Source organism: Buteo buteo, chromosome 8 (assembly GCF_964188355.1).
Source record: "Buteo buteo chromosome 8, bButBut1.hap1.1, whole genome shotgun sequence".
NCBI classification, from domain to species: Eukaryota; Metazoa; Chordata; class Aves; order Accipitriformes; family Accipitridae; genus Buteo; species Buteo buteo.
This window is the reverse complement of record NC_134178.1, coordinates 43415248-43435212: the sequence shown is the minus strand read 5'-3', so window position 1 is coordinate 43435212 and position 19965 is coordinate 43415248. Positions and strand designations below refer to the sequence as shown.

General features: G+C 47.0%; 1 protein-coding gene across 1 annotated transcript in view; it reads left to right on the top strand.

The window, feature by feature from the left end:
- Positions 1-1830: 1830 nt before the first annotated feature.
- Positions 1831-19965, top strand: part of ARHGAP31 (Rho GTPase activating protein 31) — a 61625-nt gene continuing 43490 nt past the window's right edge. The window contains exon 1 of the mRNA XM_075034370.1: positions 1831-2643. Coding sequence (XP_074890471.1) covers positions 2544-2643 — 100 coding nt within the window. The 5' untranslated portion in view covers positions 1831-2543. The remainder of the gene's footprint in view (positions 2644-19965) is intronic.

The window sequence follows — 19965 nt, the reverse complement described above, 5'->3', positions numbered from 1 at the left end:
GGTGCTGAGGGTCAGCCCTGCGGGAGAGGGCTGGTGTGTGCAGGAGGACATACCTCCTCCCCGAGGGGGCAGGGAGAGGGTTTTCTCTTCCTACAGAAGGCAGCCAGCTGCCCAGGCAGTGAGAGGATGGCCTGGCGAGACATCCAGGTCTGAGCGTCCTGTTGTCTGTCCGACCCGTCTGAAGTCTGCCGCTTTGGCAGGCAGGCAGGATGCGCTGTGGCACGCCATGGCTTTGGCGGCATGCCGGTACGGGGAAGGATCCCCTGCGCCGACTCGACATCAAGGTGCTGTGAGAAGCCCAGAATAAATTCAAGGAAGTTTTAAGTGTTTCATGAGCACTGAGGGTCCCTGAGAACAACTATCGGTCTAGGAGCGAGACCTCAGTTTTCCCCCTTAGCTTGGGAAGGGGAGCAGAAGGCTGAGAGCTGACAGGCCGGAGATCAATCTGGCACCCTTCTACAAATCATTTTCACCTCAACCCATCAGCCAGCAAGCTGTGAAATGGGGACAATGATGATAATTACGGTGATAAGCTACACAATAGGAGTTATAATTGCTCAAGGTCCTTCACTAGGGCTCTTGGTGTTTTTTCTTGTATGTGAAGTGGTAACATCCAATGCTTCTGAAGAAAAAAAAAGAAGTCACCATACCAACAGACAGAACCTGAATTGCTTTTGGCAGCAGTCGGATCACAGTTGGAGGCTTGATTTCTCTGAAAAACGACTCTGTCAAAATAAAGGGGTGAGGTGGTGAGTTTGCAGATGTCTGTGGGAGGAGATGGGGTTTCTCTGCCGTGTGAGGGTGCAGAGCCCAGAGTGGAGGAGGGAGGTGAGTTAAGGGAGTCCTTTGCCCTGTTTCCTGGCTGGTTTTCCTCCAATCCAAAACTACTCTGCTTGTCTTTGGTCTGATTTTTGGTGAAAAGCTGCAATTTCCTGTTTTTCATTTGTTTATTTCTCACCCAGACCCTTACTTGGTGCAGCGCAAGAGGGGCCAGTGAAGCCTTAGCAGAATTAAGTTTGCTTCCCTAGGTGAAGCGTGCAGCCCACCGCATACCCAGCCCTGTAATGAGGTCTGAATTTCAGGGATAAAAAATGTGGAGTAAGTGCAAGCGACCGGTCTTACAAGAAGAGATAGGTGTGTTGAAAGTTAAGACTAGAAAGGTGTTGGGGGGGGAGGCAGGCTCAGGGCCTGAGGGCAGACCCGTCCCATTTCCCTTCTAGCCACTACTGGGTGATTTCTGTTCCTTATCTCTAAACCCATTCGTTGGTCAAGGGGAGCCTTTTTTGGAAGCTGACTTGAAAGTACGTGAACTTAGATGCCCGGACGGCATCTGTTTCTGCTTGCTAGGGAGGAGGGAGCAGAAGGTTTCCCTCCTCCCCCCTCTTTTTAGTTTCCCAACTTTCTGCCCCCCTTCTTGCCCTTCGGTAGCTCCAGCCTGCGCCTTTGTAGAGGAAGGCAAATCCTGAAGTGACAGAGTCATGTTCGAGGGCAGGAAGGCGCCTTGTGACGAAGGACTTGATGAACAGAGGCAGAGATTTACTGGAGCAGCTCCTGGTCTCTCTCCTCCTCGCCGGCCCCTCCTCGGGCCTTTTCAGAGCTGAGCGTTGGTAGCGCAGGAAGCGTCTGACCGCGCTGCGGGCTGCGGCTCAGCTCGCTGTGATTTCCTCTCAGGCAGTCCGTTATCTGTCGACTGTCAGGACAGGCTTTCCCTCCCCCCCCCCCCCCCATTCCGTCCCCCCATCCTCATCCTCGTCCCCCAACTCCTCTCCCCGCCTTCCCTCAGCCTCTCGCACACACACACACATGCACTTTACTGCCAAAAACCCGTCCTCCGCCCCCCTCCTCAGCTAACTTCCTTTCAGCATTTTTTTGAGCTGGATAATCCTAGGATTTGTAAAACGGGGGAAAGGAGAGAGCGAGCGAGCGGGAGTCAGGACAGGAAGCTGGTTTCTCATTCCTCTAACTGTCCGAAGGCAGGAGGAGGGGAAGGGGGGGAGCCAAAGAGGAGCCTTGTGCAGACTCTTCCCTGGTCCCTTTTCATTAGTCCGTTTGAACTTCGAGTCTCCTCTGAAAGCCGAGAGAAGGACGACCAGACTGGGACGCTTTCTGCTGGAAGCGGCGACAGCGCAGCTGACGAAACCCAGAAGGTGGCCGTGGAGGGTCCCGGGACCAAGCTGAGGGAAGGACATCCCCCCCCACCATTGCCTGTCCCCAGCTTGCCAGCTCCGATGCGGGCACCCTTCCACCACCCACTTCCCTCTGATGAGAACCCTTCCGGGCTCGGGCTATGATCACTGCTGCTGCCGACTGGGGAGCCTCCTCTTGCCCTGACCTTCCTCTGCCACAGGAGCAGCCCAACATCTGGTGGGGATTAATGTTTACTTCTCTGGCTGGACGCTGTACGGGACCCCCGATGTTGCTCCCTGGGAGCGGGACACGGGCGGTGGTCTGAGGAGAAGAGCGAGATTTTTGTCGCCCAGCGTGAGGCCGGGGGGGAGGGGGGCAAGGCAGGAGGGGGGCGAACCTCTTTTGGGACTAACCTCATGAAGAACAAGGGAGCCAAACAGAAACTCAAGAGGAAGGGAGCCGCGAGCGCGTTCGGCTGCGACCTGACGGAGTATCTGGAGAGCTCTGGGCAGGATGGTAAATGCCTCTTTATTCTCACTCTGGTTGCGGAGGAGCAGAGCGCGCGTCCCCCTTTCTTTTACTGGTAGGACTGCAAAGCGGACCCTTCCCAAGGCTGAGGGCTAGACAACCTGGAGCTGCTTTATCCCCGGGAAGTGGAGTCACTGCCCAGTTATTCGCAATGAATGAACGATCGGAAGATTGCTTTGGTGACGCGTCTGCATGACCCTTGCATGAGCAGTGCTGTGTGTGGGGAAAGGACTGGGCTAGGGCATGGACAGAGGTGGCCAGCCTTACGTTACGATGCCCTCTCCCATCCGCCTGGCTGTGGAAGGGGGTAGCAGGCTTTTAGGGAGCTAGGTTTGGAAATCAAAACTGTGCTTAGTGTTGCCTCCTCCCGGACTTGGAAATCCTCCCAAAGTCCACAAGACTAGAGTGCCGCAGGGCTGTAGGGAGGAACTGGGAACGTCCCATCTGCCTCTCCTGGACCCCAGTACAGTTCCCATGTTGTCCTTTCGCTGCTGGATGGAGACAGGACTGATACTGGGGGGTGGGGTAGAGTAGGGATGGGTGTGAGGTGAAGGGGGCAGCTGAGCTAATATTTTTACTACCTTGCCTGTTATCTTTCTCTCCTCTCCTCCTCCCCCTGACCTCCATGCCCCCAGATATCAGATGAGAATATGGTAGCTCAGATGACAGGTAACTGCAATAAGATCAGGGGGTTCTGAAATGGTCAGTCTTGGATGAGAGAAGGAGCAGAATAATTTTTCTTAAAGTGGCTTGGATGATGAGAGAAGCAGTTGAGAGTTTGGCATACAGAAAGACCTACAGTTTAGCAAGAGGAAAAATAAATATATGCCTGTTACCATCCCTGATGTGAGCATTATGTTCCAGGTTTAGCGTTATATTCCAGTTTGAATTAACTAACTTTTACCAATGTCAGGCTACTCCGAGCAAAAAAAAGCTTCTAGCGGCAATGTCAGCTTTGTACAGGGAGGGCTGTACAATCGTGTCTTTCATTTGATGATGAGCATGGCTGATGAAGTACAGTGTGGAACTGCACTGGTGGAGGGATGGACTACATAACAGTAGCTCTTTCCATTGCACAGTGAAGAGGGCAGTATATATATCGCTAAGATAAAATGTTATATATGTGAATTTATTCAGGTATGGGGGAAAACCAGCTATTCAATTTCATTGTGAGTCGTCCGTAACAATTACCGTATCTTTTAACTTATATAGCTCTTAATAGCAAATGAATTGAAATAGCAAAAATAACAGCCTTAATGAACTGATAGCACTTTGCCAGCATGAGGTACAGATAGATAAATTCCATCTAGTGCTACCATGAGCTGCCGCGGTGGCGGAACAATTTACAGCTGTTTACAGGAGCACTGAAAAACAACGCAGGGAAGGCAGGCACAGGCAGTATATTCAGTTGAAGCAGCAAGGGGGATTTTAAAGGGAGAAACATAGTTACTGCAGTTGAAATTAGGCCAGAACAGCAAAATTTATTACCAGAAATCCCATAGTTGGTTTTTTTTAATATTTTTTGGGGCACAAGAAAGAAGGACATTGTCTCAAGTCTCATTTGTGGGACGATTCACAGTTCCAACCTACTTATCTCTCCATGCTGAGGAGCAGTGGGGGAGAATATGAAGTTCCTTTCCCTTTATGCAGTACTGCTATTTGCTGAATAGCACATCCCATTGCCCAGTGCCGTGGGATCCAGAAATGAAAGACTCAATTGTTATAGGTTTATTGGGAAGGTTGTAAGTAAGTTAGACTGGTACAATTCAGTTTGTCAGGACAGGGGGAGAAGAAATGAGAGTATTAGAGATACTCATTTCTTTGCTAGTAGGGCTCTCAGGATCAATAGGACTGTGACCAAGTATGCCAAAGTGACATCCTGGGAAGAAATGAAGGTTCAGATGTCACCAGGACATCACAAACTTGCAACCTGTAACTACGAAACAAAATCAGAAGAGCATTTAGGGTATGAGAGATGGTTGATTTGGGGATAGTTGAATTGTCCTGTTAAGAATTGTTTCCACGGACAAGCCAGTGCTCCTGCAAGCAGGGGATTTGGTAGAGACATAAAGCAGTAAGTTTCTCTCTGCTTTGGCTAGTACTATGTGTTTAACTGGTGGGACGCAGGCTGTGGTTGTTCCCTCCTTGGAAGCAATGAAGATGTAAGACACTTCAGGGTATCTGGGAGTGATGAGGAGGGGGAGAGCACTTTGGCTGCTGTCCAGAAAACATTCTGTTGTGGACCTTTGTGAAAGCAGGTTTTCAAATGCACCCAGAAGGGTTAACTGGAAAGGAAAAGGAGGCTGCAGGACAGGCAGGACCCAAGTCAGATTGGTTGTGCTTTCATGCTCAGGTCTGCTTTACGCCATCCTGCAGTGCTGCTTGTGTGACTGGTCCTGCACACTTGCACAGGCAAAGAGAAGCAGAGAACTGTTTTGCTGGTGCTGGGGATGGCAAAGGTAGCACAGGAGATGGCCAGGTTAGTGTAGACAATTCAATTTGGCTTTTTTCACTCCGGATTAGTACACGGCCATTACAGTTAGGGGGTGCTGCACTACTTGCGTGGTGCTTTGTGGAGAAGATGCACGACTTGAGTCCCTACAGACTTGCAGCTTTTGAAGAGCAGCTTGTGCTTTCTGCAAGGACCTTAGTCCCTGTGTCGTTGCCAAATTCCAGTGGAGAGAATTATATTCTGCTTAAGGTAACAGCATTTCCTCTCCTGTCATTTAACTCTTTAATAACTTGCTATAGTCTGCTTCAGACATGGCGGGGCTTCAGTGAAGGGTGAAAAGATCCCACTGTCTCTCTTACCAGACAGATGTACCTAAGGCTCTGTTATGAAGAGCTTTGTGATAATACAACAAGAGCTGCGGTAGAACTACAAAGTATTTAAGAGCGGTGTAGATGGAAAGACTTTAGCAGGTACAGTGGGGTAGCTCAGAAGACTAAAAATGTGATACAAAGCCTTTAGCCCTAAGTTGATTCTTCAGATCTCAGCCAGGTCAGTGGCGATGGACAGATGTTGCTGTCTGGTGGCTGGTTCGAAGCTCAGATGTGTTGAATTTACTGTATTTCAAGTCAGTTCCTGTCACTACCACATTTGACCCTACTTGGCCTTTTCCTGCTGGCAGTCTCTACACAGAGACTGGTCGAGCTCCTTATGGGGGCAGACTGCTATCAGTGCTCCCAAGCATTTAAAACCATGACTCAGGCCACAAAAATCATGAGATAAAATAAAAATCAGTGCTGGGTTCTTTTTCTGCTTTCTGTTTTCTGAAACTTCAGTGTGCATCTGAGTTACGTTTTTAAGTCTTTCGCTTGGCAAGAGGGCTAGAAACTTGGGGAAAAATTAGCTTTTCTTCCTTCACACTAAAATTCTCAGACAATTACTTTAGTAGCAGTGGATGTGAGGAAAAGCTCACATAAGACATAAAAGAATGGTGGCTGGCAATGCCACTGAGTAAAGGTCATCTGATTTCACATAGTTCCTCTTCTGTCACTGCCGGCACTGAATCCACACACGGAGGCAAGTGATCTTTTGGCATGTCAGAGCTTCACTAGAAAGCAGTGTCAGGCGTTGGGAATGGATAGGCACCCATGCAGGAGGAAGTTAGTGCTAATGCCCTTTACTAAAACATTTTCCTGTGTCAAACTTTATTAAAAGTGTTGTACGGTTGCAATGGAGATAACAGATATTAGCCTTGAAGGATTAACATTAGAGCCATGTTTTGACCTCTTGATAACCAGCCTGGTTTCCAGAGGAGAAAAGCACATAGTCCCTCTACTGAAGTCAGTGGGAGCTGCACATCAGACCCCAGTTCCTGTAATAACAACAGTATAATTTTCTAGTGACGGATAGGCCAGCAGAGAAGACAAGACACAAGGTTGTCCACAAACCTCAGTTGGGGCAGGACAGTCTGAACTGCTTAAGAAAACAGTCAAAAAGAGTAGTCTTGCTTCTGGTTATATCACAGAAATGCTGTAAGAGGGGGCTGAAAAAGTCAAAGCTGTTAAAGTGAGAAGGACTAAGTCAGAATGGAGTTTAATATCTCAGTACTTCTAACTGTGGGAGATTGAGATTGGGATATAATCAGGTACATAATCAGGGACAACTTCCACTTTTTAAAATGGAAATATGCACAGCATCTACAAAAATTGGATTGTGCTGGTAAAAGATAATCCAGTCTTTTGCATAGGAACTGCTACTAATCAGACCTACCTTTGCTTTATTTGCCTAGAGCCAGGTAGGACTGGGAGAAAGGTTGAATCATTTCCTTCATTTTTAGCATGATGGTGTCTAGATGTTGGGATAGGAGGTGCTGCTACCAGGGCTGCAAAAAGCCAAATCTCAGATTAGACGCCTTGTTCTCAGGGTGCAGGTCAGCTCTGTGTGTCCGAGCTTCCCCTATTTGCTGGAGAGTTAGTTCTGTTGTTGCTGTACCCCTCTGTGGTTTTTTGCACATCTGTTTCCTGCCTGATGTTGTCTGGTTGGGATGCAATGAGCTCAGCTTTTCCCCTTAACCCCCTCCCACACTCCCCACAGCTCCCTCAATGGCTCTCATCCTGAGCCTGTAGCACCCAAAGCACTTTCGCTCTCTTTGTATAATGCTGGTTATTGGTTTTGTTTGTTATTTGCTGTAGAAATAGGGCTGCTTCATTTGAGGAGCTTTGAAGCTTACCAACTCCCTCGTGTTGTCCACTTGAGGTTTCTTCTTGCCATGGCAGAGAGCAGGGCAGGCCAGCAGCACTCCCTGGGGCTGGGAAGGGAAAGGGAGCTGTTGTCTGCAAATATAGCACAGGGAGATGGGTGAGGAAACCCTTACAAGTCCCTGGATAGTAATATGGGGAAGGAGACAACAATATGGGTAGCCCATAAGATATTCTTCTATGCTGTGTGGCTGTGCAATGACTGCTTCTGCCTTGTCACAACTGTATTTGAATGAAAGAGTAAGGAAAGTTTTCATTTAGTGTTAGTGGTCTCATAAAAACATGGTTGGTCCGGCTTGCACTGGCTCCCCAAGCAGGATCTTAACCACTTTTCAGAGCTGCAGTAGGTCAAGACTTTAGGATAGGCAAGTATTTCTGAGGGAAAACAGTAACAATAATTCAGCGGTAATATACTTTGTACAAAGGAACGGTGGCCTTGGATACTCTTTGGCTGTTTTGGTACAGCCCCTTAGCATGCTGTCTTCTGCCTGATTTTGATGCTCTGTGTTTCATTGTGAAGCTACCTTGTCCATACTCAGATGGATGAGGAGATCCGTCACTCAGGAAGAAAGTGGTTTGCTTCGAGAACAGATTCCCTTTGGAGCCAATCGTTAAACCTGCTACCCAGATGTGAAGCAGCTTTTCTGGGTCATGTGGCTTTCCTTCCTCACACTTGCACGTGCAGCTGCATGTGTTTGTGGGGTAAGAGCATGCAGGGATGCACGTAAGGGTGCATGCAAGTCCATAGCACATGCAAGTGTGTACCGCTCAAAGATGCATTTGTGTCCACTTATATTTTTTTAAGTTGCTTTTCCTGTGTTGATGTTTTGTAGTGAATGCATGCCCATACTTTGGGTAGATGCTTTTGATTAGCGATGCATGAAGAAAGTCCTGGGAAAACTGCTGAAGGATCATTAATGGCAAGGTGGAGGAAAAAGATGAGGCCGTTTTTTTTTAAAGTCCCCTTGGAAAAATGAAAATGCCACACGCTCATTTAATCTGCTGCGGAAGAATGATCCTGCTCTCAAAATTAGAAACTGTGGCACGGGGGATTTCTGTCTCAAGAACTGATCGAGCTGAAAAGAAACCTTCCTCTCTTTCTGTAGCCATGTTGCTTTCAATCCAGATCTCTTCCCTGACCTACCTCACTCTGAGGCTATGCAAACACTTGTCTCCCTGCAAAGAAGGAAGCAGCAGGGGCTAGGAGGAGAATGGAACAAGAACAGCCTCTTGGGCTGGCTTGAAATGCATTAGTCCTCTTTTTTTTTTGGTCAGGCGTGCTGCTGCAGTCTGCTCTACATTTTCACACTGCTGATATACTAAGAAGCCCCATGACCCACACTCTGTGGGCTCCGTCCCTGGCTGTAGTCATGCAGCCTGTGTGGATACTTAAGGCTGCATCCCCTCATCTTTGTAATGGGAACAAAAAGGGTAGTCGGGCTGTGAAGTTTGGGGGCAAAAGAAGGGGGACTGTATTATAGTACAGTGGAGGGGAGCCGTGGCAGAGGGGCCCTGAGGGCTAAGTACATGAATTGGCAGTTGAGGAGCTGGGTTGGGGTTGTGGGGAAAACAGCTCCTTGGCCTTTCAGTGTCTGCCAAGGCAAGTCCAGCAGACAGGGGACCGAGAAACTCTGCTGCCAAAATGGATAGTGTGGGGGAAATTATTAATAATGGAAAGGTTGCTTTTTCTCCACCCGTTCTCACAAGCGGAGCATCACATTATGAGTCCCAGATATCAGCCTCTATGGCAACAAAGTGAGAGCAAAAAGACACTGGGAACAACGGGAGCAGAAGCCATCTGTCTGCTTCTGTTACTCCGCTGTTCCTCCTTGTTTTGGATGATGCTTGTGTTACTTCCTCAATCTGTTTCTGGTTCCTGGGAGCTGGATTTTTGTGTCTCTGTGGCACAGTGTTACTGCAGTTAAACATTCATGTTGCGAGCTCAGCTCCTTGTTCTGTATTGGCTTTCCATTGCTAGCGCTGTGTGATTAGCAGAGAGCTCTTCCATGCTGCCTCCTGCTTTACATTTCCCTTACCAAGCACTGCAGGAGGCACACGTGTCGTTTGCATGCACTAAGCCCCACTTTGATCCTGCCTTCTCCCCCACGCCCTGCGAACAGCATGAATCACATGTCTTGCCTGCAGATTCTAGATTAGAAAATGTATTTTGATTTAGCAAATGTTTTGTTTTTGTTGGTTACAGCTGATTTCATCTGAACTCGGGAAACCAAGGAGTAGGGACTTCACTGCTTGTGGTATCACAGCTCTCAAAGGTTCAAGGAAGTAACTGCAGTGGATGAAATACTGGCAATGCACAGGGTGGATGTACAACACAGGCTCATGTAGACATGGTGAACAAGTAGTCTGAGAGATCCCCAATTGTCTGCAGTGCTCGGATCCAAAACGTTGGTGTAGGCCTGTTTCTAGTTTGGAGAGCTCATGACATAAACAAAATACTAGACAGCTTGCATCTGTAACTCAGGCTTTGCGTATATGACACAGTTCTATAGCAGCAACATTTGCTGGCAGTCAGGGTTGTGCCAAAGATTTATGTTCCAGTGTTTCTCCTTTAACGGTAATAGGGGAAATGAAAACAGCCTGTCAGTAACGGTATACCCAGTCCTGCTCTGAAGGGGCCGGGGTGCGATGGCTGTCAGATTGACTGCCCACATCACAGCTTGGACTGGATCTCTGATCTGCACTGGATGCAGTTTTCCTAAGCGTGAAATATAAAGGGAGGGTGATAAAAGGATGCGTTGCTACCAGCATCTACCTTCAGTCCTGAACCACCAACAGGGTGCTAAACGTGCTTAGAGCTTTGACATGGAAACCTGCAGATACCTTATTACAATGCAAAGGCTGCTACTTGGCTCCACTGCTGGTTGTTTTGAGGGCAACTAGTGTTGCTAGTTGCCTGCTAGTGTCTACTTTCCATACATTCCCAGAGCCTCAAGCCCCAGCTGTCCTTTGTTCGTATGCCAGAGCCTTCAGCTTCTCTGCTGATAACTTCAGCGAATGTGTTTTGCATTGTCAACAAAAAAAAAATCTGCAGCATGTTTACAATGGACACAGACAGAGAACAGTGTAACATAAATTGAATTTAGTGTTAAATTAAATAATGTGAGGTAACTGTGCTGACTGTATTATTAACTTTCATACTTAATTCAATAATGTAACCCTCTGTTTTCTATATTTATCTGAAACCACAAGCAGACTTTCTAGTCTTCCGCACCAGTGTGATTGCAGATATGAAAGTACTTACCATGGGCTTACGACCTAGCTTGCTGTCAGATGTTTAGGCCCTTGCATATAATGAAGTTATAGACACCAATACTAAACTTCACCCTCACTCAAATGCCAGATCAATGCTATCATTGTGTGTGAGAGCAAGGAGGTCAGTCCCTAACGCTGCAAGTCTTTCGGCACACACCATGTAAGCAGACAGGGAATTCCCAGTCATCTTCTGCCTCAGCCGCCTGCCTTGAACACGACCCTGCAGCTGGATTAGATTCCCCATTTTCAGCCTGGTGAAGGCACTTTTGATCTTAACAGTGCACCAAAAGGGATAGAGCAAAACCTGCGCCTTTTGCATTTGCCTTCAGTTCCTCTGCCTCAGTTGCTGTCCTCCTGTTTGGGAGCAGCAGCCTGGCCTAGGCTCAAACCAGCATACATCCATCCTGGTGCCAGCAGCTGATGCTGTGTGTGACAGCCCCAGTTCCAAGCAATGCTGGGTTGGCTGGATGGCTGCTTCGACTCGGTCATTTAATGTCCATATAGGAAAAGTTACCTTAACAACAGTAGAAAATGTTACAGAATCACAGAATTACTGAGAAGAGCAGGGACTTCTTGAGATTATCTAGACAAAACCCTCTGCTCAAGCAGGGTCAGCTTGAGCCAGTTGCCTAGGACTGTGTCCAGCTGAGTTTTGAATATCGCCACAGATGGAGACTCCACAGCCTCTGTGAGCAACCTGATCCAGCCTTTGACTACCATCACAGTAAAAAAGTATTGTGTTCAGAGGGAATGTCACAGTTTTTAATTTGTGCCTCTTGTACTGTCAGGAGGCACCACTGAGAAAAGCCTAGCTCCCTTTTCTTCATTCCCTCCCATCAGGTATTCATTCAAAACGGTAAGATCTCTCCTGATCCTTCTCTTACCCAGGCTGAACAATCTCAGCCTCTTCTCAAATGGGAGATGCTCCAGTCCCTTAACCATCTTTGTGGCCCTGAGCTGGGCTAGCTCCAGTAAGTCTATCTTGCACTGGGGAGCCCAGAGCTGGATACAGGACTCCAGGTGTAAGCTCACCAGTGCTCAGCAGAGGGGAAGAATCACCTCCCTCAACCTGCTGGCAACTTTCTTCCTAATTCTTCTGGTGTTCCTAGTAATTTATATGGTTTCTATCAGAAATCGGCCTTGGTCTCCCAGCCTAGGCTGGCAATTTCAATCAATAACTAACATGCAATTGGGACAATGTAAAGGATCCTTTCTGCCCTGGTTAATGCTGAAAATGAATTGTCTTTTCATAAAGGGCCCCCATTCTTTAGCTGTTTCTGCAGTCTTGCTGCTGGCCAGCTCAAATGAATTAATGTATGCTTTACATAATATGCTGATATGCTGCATCTTACGAAAGCTATGCAGAGCTTTGGCTTAATAGAAAGCCTACAAATAATGTTGTGAAGCAGCACACCTTTCTCAGGGGGTGGTTGTACAGCCCCTCCCAAAGGCACTGTGCACCCAGCTGGGGGCTTGTGACTGGACCTGTTTCTTTTTTGGTGGCTCTGTTACATGCCCTTCTCCAGCACAGACACCGGGCAAGGGGAGGGGAAACGTGCATCCCCATGCAGGATTCTCAGCTGTGGCTGCTGCTCTCAGAAATATGCCCTGAGCAGCTGAGCTGGGTTCATAGCCATTTATCTCCAGCTCCTCTCTCTGCCCTCTTCTACACTCAAGGCTCAGCTAACTAAATGCCTTTGGAAATGCTATTATCTCCTGTGCTCTCTGGGGCCAGGAGCAGCTTGAAGATTTATCATCTGGAACAGGAGGCTTTGTTTAGTTCTGTAAAGCACAGAACAGTTAAAGAAAGAACAAAAACTAAACCTCAAACCAAATGCAAAGCTCTCTTTACATCTCACGTCCTTTCTTTGCTTTCTCCCATCTGGGAACGTGTGTGCGTTTGGTTTTGTAATGTCATTAAATACAATCACATGGTGAAATGGTTAGAGGAGATATACCTGCATCTCTAAAATAGGGATTGAGCATCCAAAGGGCCAGGAGACATTCCTGCTGTAACTAAGTTGTGTAACTTGTTTCCTAAAGAGCGTTAGACAGGAGACCAGGTCAGATTCTCCAGTACAAACTTCATTTAAAGGATACCACTGCTGGTTTTCACCAAACACAGCAGCATTAGTACTGCTTTTTTTTTCTGAAAGGTGTTGATGTGCTTGCAATCTTTCTCTACATGCGGGATGCAGGGCTGAGAATCCAGGCTAGATCTGTGTCTGATCTCACTGTCTATATTCACTGGCTCATCAAAAAATGCTGATTTAGCAAACCCAGAACAGTGGGAGAAAATACGGGGGGTGGGGGGAAGGGGTGTTTATCTGGATCTGAATATTTCAGCTGGGATATTTTGATACTGTTTGTATTCTGTATTTGGCATCTCAGCAGTGAATGTGACTGTCAGTCCTGTTGCAGACAGGCAGCTTGGCAGCACAACAGGGCCAACCAGCATGTGGAAACCCCTTTGCTCCATGTGCAACTAGTGCTTGTTTTTCTATTCATCTCTCATTATGGTGCTGCTGGTAGTGATGGCAGTCACACCTCAGGAGGTTCAGAGGTGTGATCAGGCAGGGTAAGCCTCCTTCTGGGTCCCTTGCGTCTGCGCTGTAATTTGTGTGAAATAAATAAGCTGTCAGCGGGACTGAATTGCTTGCTTTCCTTATGCAAAATTAGAGAGGGGAACAGCTTCACCATTTTGCTCTTTCTCTTTTTATCTTCCTAGTGTGCTCCACTTGGTATTGCCTTTTCCTTACCCTTGCTCTGGTGAGGTAGTTTCAGATACATGAGAGGCTAAATGAGAACAAACTCTCTTGTGAGATTTATTGCATCTTCTGCTTCTAATCAAGCCAGAAAAATAGAGCAACAGACTTCCTTCTGTAATCCTGTTCTCTCCCTTCCAGTCCCGGCTGGAAACCAGAAGTACAACAAGGTAGAGGAATGCAGCAAAAAAAGTTAAAACAAATGTCCCGGAATCTCTAAAAGGAGCGTGGGGTTTGGCCTGGGGCGATGGCTCAGGGTTACAGAGGGGGCGTGGGGGATTCTCTCTTCTCTCAAGTGTTTTCAGTTCCCCTTACTTAGTTGGTTTTTTTTGTTTTCCCTCCATCCCCTCCATTTCAATAACTTTATTGCCAGGATGGCAGTACGCGCGTGTTGCCAAAGTCAATACATCAAGCGTCTGCGCCTAAGGCGGGCTTAGGAGCGGTAAATAGGAAGAGCTGGTTTTGATCTATTGAGTCAATTATTCTTCCTTCCTGGCTCGATCGCGAGTGCCAGTCACATACTGCTGCCCAAGGTTTGCTGTGTAGAGCCTCAAACAGGGTCTGAGTCAGGAAATTCAGTTCCGGATCCCAAATAGCTTCAGTTTGGGGTCCCTCTCTAGACTTGGCAGAACCTGGATGAGGAGGGACAATCTCCTGCAGCCCCGTCTCTGGGTCAGCCAGGTGCAGGTGACCCAGTACCCGCTGTCCTCAGGCGGCAGGCAGAGCTTTCTTCAGAGGCAGGGAAGGAACCAATGTAATAAATACAAAGAAGGGCTAGGAGTCCTAATTAGTCCTCACTTCTAGCCTGCTAAAATACCCATCTGCCACTCTGCTGCAATAATGAGATTTGAGGAGATTAACTGGATACTACTTAGGCTCCTAAACATGGCAGCTCAATAAGCGTGCTGCTGCTCAGCCTTAAGCCGTGCTTGCAGCAATTACACCCTAAGCAGGTTTATGTCTGGTTAGTGCTTGCATGGGAGTTGCCCCGAAAAATCTGCTGCAGGATTGGGGTGGGTGATTCAGAAGATGGCAAGCGTAGTATCAGTTCAGTCAAGTTGCTGCCTTGGCATCGTTCAGGGAAATGTTGCCGTTTGGGCACAGGGTAAAACAAGGGTCCCAGTCCTTTAAAAAAAGCTCTGGTTTACCTTTTGTTTCTAGGGGATAGGGACTTTTTTACTCATGTACATGCTGTGCTGCGTCTTTCCCTTTCCAGAAGCAAATTCAGCTGGAGCCTTGATTTGTTTTTCTACTCAGTGTCCTAAACTGTCACGTAGTGTTGCTCTGCCCAGCTCAACAGCTGCCACCTCCCAGCCCAGAGGTGGGTGGAGTGAGTCTTGTTTTTGCAGTTTGTAAAATATTTCAGGATGTAAGGCGCTCGTTAAATTATTGATGTTAGCTCTTGAGCATTAAAGACAGACATGAACTGCAGCTCTGGATCCTAAGGGCTTTGGAGGCTTATCCTTGCCCTAATAATGGTTCCCTATTTTGGATTTTTCATACATTTCTTACTACAGATTTGAACTCACTGCAGGATGGTGGAAGGATTTAGCAGATGGACAAAGGGTGACAGCAAGGCTTTTCTTTGCAACATTATATACCTATGAAGCAAATTTAAGTGAGCGTTGGTAGAAAAAGGGGAAAGAGACATGTGTGTTTTCTCTGGGAGAATGGGAAAATTCAGAAACATGTGTTCCTGCCTCTTGACAGAGAATGTTTGCAGGATATGAAAACATTTTGCATAGTTGTGATTCAGGGGACAGTGCAGGTGCACCTGACATCAATTCTTGTGCTTAAGGAAAGATATTTTAGCTTGCAAAAATAAGTGCATTATTTCTATCCCTTTCCCCACTTCTGCCTCCTTGAAATGAGCCTGAGAGCAAAATGCTACTTGCTTTACCACAGGGTGACAGCAGCATGGAGGTTGGGATGTACAGTGCAGTCCTGTCTCTGCAGTGCTTTCAGGTCTTTGGTTGGGCTGTGGTGGTGAAAAGCGAGACCTTGGCCGATGTGGGACAAGGGAGAGAAGGCAGCAAGCATGGCACTGAGCTCTGCTGAGACCTCTGGGTGGCTTCGGGTGGCTGCTCACAAGTTCACAGGGAGCTGACTGCAAACAAAAACCTGGGTATGGCAGGAAAATCCTCTCCCATGTCTGATGAGGGCTCCCGTATTAGGGTTTGAGTGGGAAGTGTTCAAGGGGCTTTTCTCTTCCCCACCCATTCTCCCCTCCCTGCGTCGGGGCATTGTGGTTTCACATAAACCTCCTGTTTATTATGGGGAAGAAGAAGGGGTGAGTGCCATCTCTGACCCACTCCTTCCCTTGCAGTTTGCATGTTAATTAGCTTCTCCCTACGAGACAAGCCTGCAGCCCAACAGAGTGGCAATTCAGTGACCGAACAATGTCCAATTATCTTGGTCCGGGGAGCAAGTGGTCGTGTCCCCGGCCAGATGGCTCTTCGAACTCACTTGGCTGGGCCAGTAACGCTGCTTGGGAGATCTGACATGTGTCAGTGGTTTCGGCTGAGTGCTTTTGCGAGCTACCAGCAGCACAGTTGTCTGAAATATTGGGAAGAGCTCCACACGCACCCTGGGCAGTGCCATCCACTCCGTGCCCTACGCCAAAGTAGTACTCAGGGCTAAAAGGGAGCATGGACGTTCACGTGTGAAATGAGATTTTGTACCCTCAGCTTGGCTTCCTTTATCCCGCATCTGGTTTGGTGACCTGGTGGTGATGTAAGCAGCTTAAAAGCACACCTTTTGCTTTTCTCTTTACATTCTGGTGTTTGTATATGAATGAAGGCTGAATTGCTCAGATATTGGAGTTTGAGTTGTGTAGAGCAAAGGAGGTGGTAGGAGTCACACCAGTGGCATGCCACAGGCTATGGCCAGCTCTGGTCCTGCCATGGCTTGACTCAGTGAGAGACCAGAGGCCGCTCCTTCTTTTTCCACATTCTGCTCCCCTCAAGTGGTTAAATGATGCTGGTATTGTCTTCTTTTTGGTACAAAGTTCTCAGTATTATTGTTGGTTTTATTATTATTAAACGTGGAGGGTCTCAGCTGCTTTCATCACCCAGTACTGAAAAGTGGGCTTTTGCAGCAGTGGGGAGTGCCACATTGAATGACAGTGAAAGCAGAAAAGGCTGGCGCTTGCCCAGCTTGCCTGTCTCGGGCAGGCCTCCTACCAAGAACCTCAGAGGGAGGTGTGAGGAACACCAGGGTGGCATTACATACCTAGAGAGGAAGGTTGCTAGTGCTTCCTTCTGAGTTAGTGAGGCCTCTGCCCTGATACGTGATGTTTTAGCTTTGAAGAGAACATGACAGCCATTTACCACCTAACCTCTGGGTCTAGGAAATGGAAAAACAATGCAGCATCTATCTGAAATAGCAGAAGAGATTACCCTAAACTGGAATTTGGCCAGGATGCTGTCTTTAGTTCTGCTAATCCTGCAAAAAAAAAACCAAGAAAAAAAAAAACTGCTACAAAGGCTTTCTGCAAGACTGCAATCTTCATTTTATAGTGTCTCACTTAGAAGGGAGAATATGCAATAACACAGCTTTCTCTTTGCACACCAAGGGGCATGGTTCATTACTGGATCATGGAAAGGACTACCCCTTACAAGTCACCGCCAGCAATTTCAATTGATTCTGGTTTTGGGACCAGGCACAACCTTAGGTTATTGATAGAAGCTAACGATAATTTATCCAAAGAAACAGCTGGGAGGGAAGAAGTGTGGCAGAGAAAAGAAAAAGGAGACCAGAGGGAACGAATGGGGAAAGGGAATAAGGGCAAAGGTGGAGTGGAGAAAGCATGTGAGGAAATTCCAATATGCTTGAAACGGAGGAGGGAAAGGTTGGAAAAACTAGTCTGAGAGCAAAACTGACTGTATTGGAACTATTGGAGACTGCCAGTGAATGCTAGAAGAGAGAGGGCTATAAGTGGGAGCAAAATTCAAAATCCTGGCAGCCTTGATAGTAGGGCTAGAGCAGAAGAAGAGATGCTTTTCTGCGTACAAACAGCCAAAGGACAGACAGGAATAGTGTTCATCAGAAACAGTGGAGAGTAAAGGAAGACGCTCACAGTGCCAACAACTTCTGTTATCCAAAACTCTTCTTCCAGATTCTTACCCCAAACTGAGCCAGGGCGAGAGGTGAGGGAATTATTTCTGGCTCCTTTCAGCCCTTGAAACAAGCTTGGTTTTGTAAAGTGGAAGGAGATGCCATTGAGTTACTGCATTGCGAGTGATACATTTTTTCATCAGTTAACTACATTTTTTCATTCCCCCTTTGGTGCCTAACTGGTGTTAAAATGAGCTTCAGTCTCTCTGATCAGTTCCAGAGTCTATGGGTGTGAGCAAGAGCAGCTTTGTCTCGCTTGGATAAGCTTTCAAGACTTAACATTTAAATGTGCTCAGCTTCATTGCCTGCTGAGGGCGTGCGGTGCCCCAGCTTCCTTTGCTCTGGAAGCCTGTGCTATGAATCAAAACTTCTCTGATTTTACAGTCTCCAGTAAGTTCCTGCTTTTAGATCATGCAGTTCGTCCCCCTTTGAGATAGACCTGTGCAATGAGATGAACTTAGCCTGGTGTTTTTTTTCCTCTGAAACCCATCAGCCATGTAATAACATCAGGATACAGGTCTTGGCCTGAAGTGTGTGGCTCAGCTGTGTTGGCTGCAGAGAACTGCAAAGGCAAAGAGACGATTGACTTACACGGCAGCACTGTAGCTATCAAAATGTAAGGAAGTTTGATTAAGTATGATCTCAACGCCCTTTTCCTGCAACACCCCTTCTTGTGTTTGCAATGTGTTTGTTAGTGTCTCAAAGCCCTTAGTACAGCAAGATCCAGGAGTCAGAAAGACAAAAGAAACACAGCCCAGAAACCCAACTCCTTGGCATTTGCCTTTGAAGAAACATAGTGCCTTAAAGGATTATTTTTGTTGCTTCCTCTTTCGTTGGTTCCCCCAAGCTTTGTTATTCCCCACAACGACCGTATTTACTTATTTGCCTCTACTCAAACCACTGGACAGACAGGGGCTTCATCAGGGACCAGTTTAGCAGGACTGCTGGAGTGGTCAAAACAATGGGCCTTTAATCGGGGCGCCTCCAGCAGCCGCTGCTGGCCAGAGGTTTCTCTGAATTCCCAACATGGAACAGTTGCCTCTTTCATGAAGCGCCTGTGGGATGAGCACAGGATTGCTACACCCAAAGCATTTTCATGCAGCAAGGGCTCTCTGAAAGGAAATGCTGCCGAGGACACCGCCTGCGACGCCCCAAGCTACTGGGGTGTCCAGTATGAGAGCCTCTTTCTTTCAGGCTTGGGCTGTGTTTGCCTTCCACGTGCAATCTGTGAATAGCTCAAGTCTGGAAAGCGTTTAGGAAAGCATCTAACTTTTCTCTTAAAGGAGAAAAAAAAAAGGAGGAAAAAAAAAAGAAAATGTCAGGGGTAATGAAATAGTTTCCAATGACTTGATGTAGTGTGGCCAAACCATTTGTAATAATTTCCTTTAAATTCCTTTTATATAGAAAGAATTAAATATGAAATCATGAATCAGGAAGCAGTCATCCTGCCAGCCAGTGACATGTACAGAGAGATCAGAGCAAAGTGAGAAAGACACAGAACAGCAGGAGACTTGCAAAAACCTTTTTTAGCCCTCTCTTTTTCTTCCTCTTTTTGTTTAGTGTACACATCCATGTAGTACTAACATTTCTTACCCAAAAGAAGCTGCGGGAATCTCCTGCTGTTCCTTGTCTCTCCGATGGCAGCCCTAAACCTTCCTGTCTTGGTGTGTCTCATCTGTCTGTGTTTCCTGATGGATTTTGCAGTCCCCAGATGTTTGGATACCTGATTCATCTCAAAGGAGACTGTAAAGCATTAAGTATTTTTAAATACCCAGCTTTATAATTGCTTTGTTTAACTTTGCAACATTCTGAACTCATATAAGGCAATAATAAAACTCACTGGTGTTTTCCTTCAAAGGATTTTGCTGTTGCTGCTTCTAAATTTGTGTGCGCGCAATGGCTTTTGCCTTTGCGCTAGCAAGGTTATAACCTTCCTTTTTCCCAAATTCATATTTTTCCAATTCTCTTTTTCAAATGCTCTACAAAGATTCCTGTCAGGAGTGCCCAGGCTGTTGTGTAAAAGAGGACTGAGACCTTGTGTCTGTTTTCTACAAAGGTCTACGGGTCTACAAATCTGACTTGAGTTGCACCTGAGTTTTGCATATCTCAAGAGCCTGCTTGGATTACCCTCCAGAGGTCTGGCACTGGCCTCTGCTGTCTCCTGCCCAGAGTGGCAGATGAAGATGCCTGTCTGGACCCCAGCTCATTTTGAACTGGTTCTTCTTAGATTGCTCTGATCAGGGCTGAATTTGAAGTACAGATGCCTGAGTTCAACTTCCCTGAAATTAGGGGTGTTCAGCTGCAGGGTTTTTATTTGAGTCTGTCTCTAGCTCAGTAGATAGATACTGAGAGTATATATTACAGGCCAGGAGACTACAGATGCAAAACATTATAGGCTTTAAAATGTCACTAGCTGAGCACTTAATGGATATTCTTTGGATTTTATGAT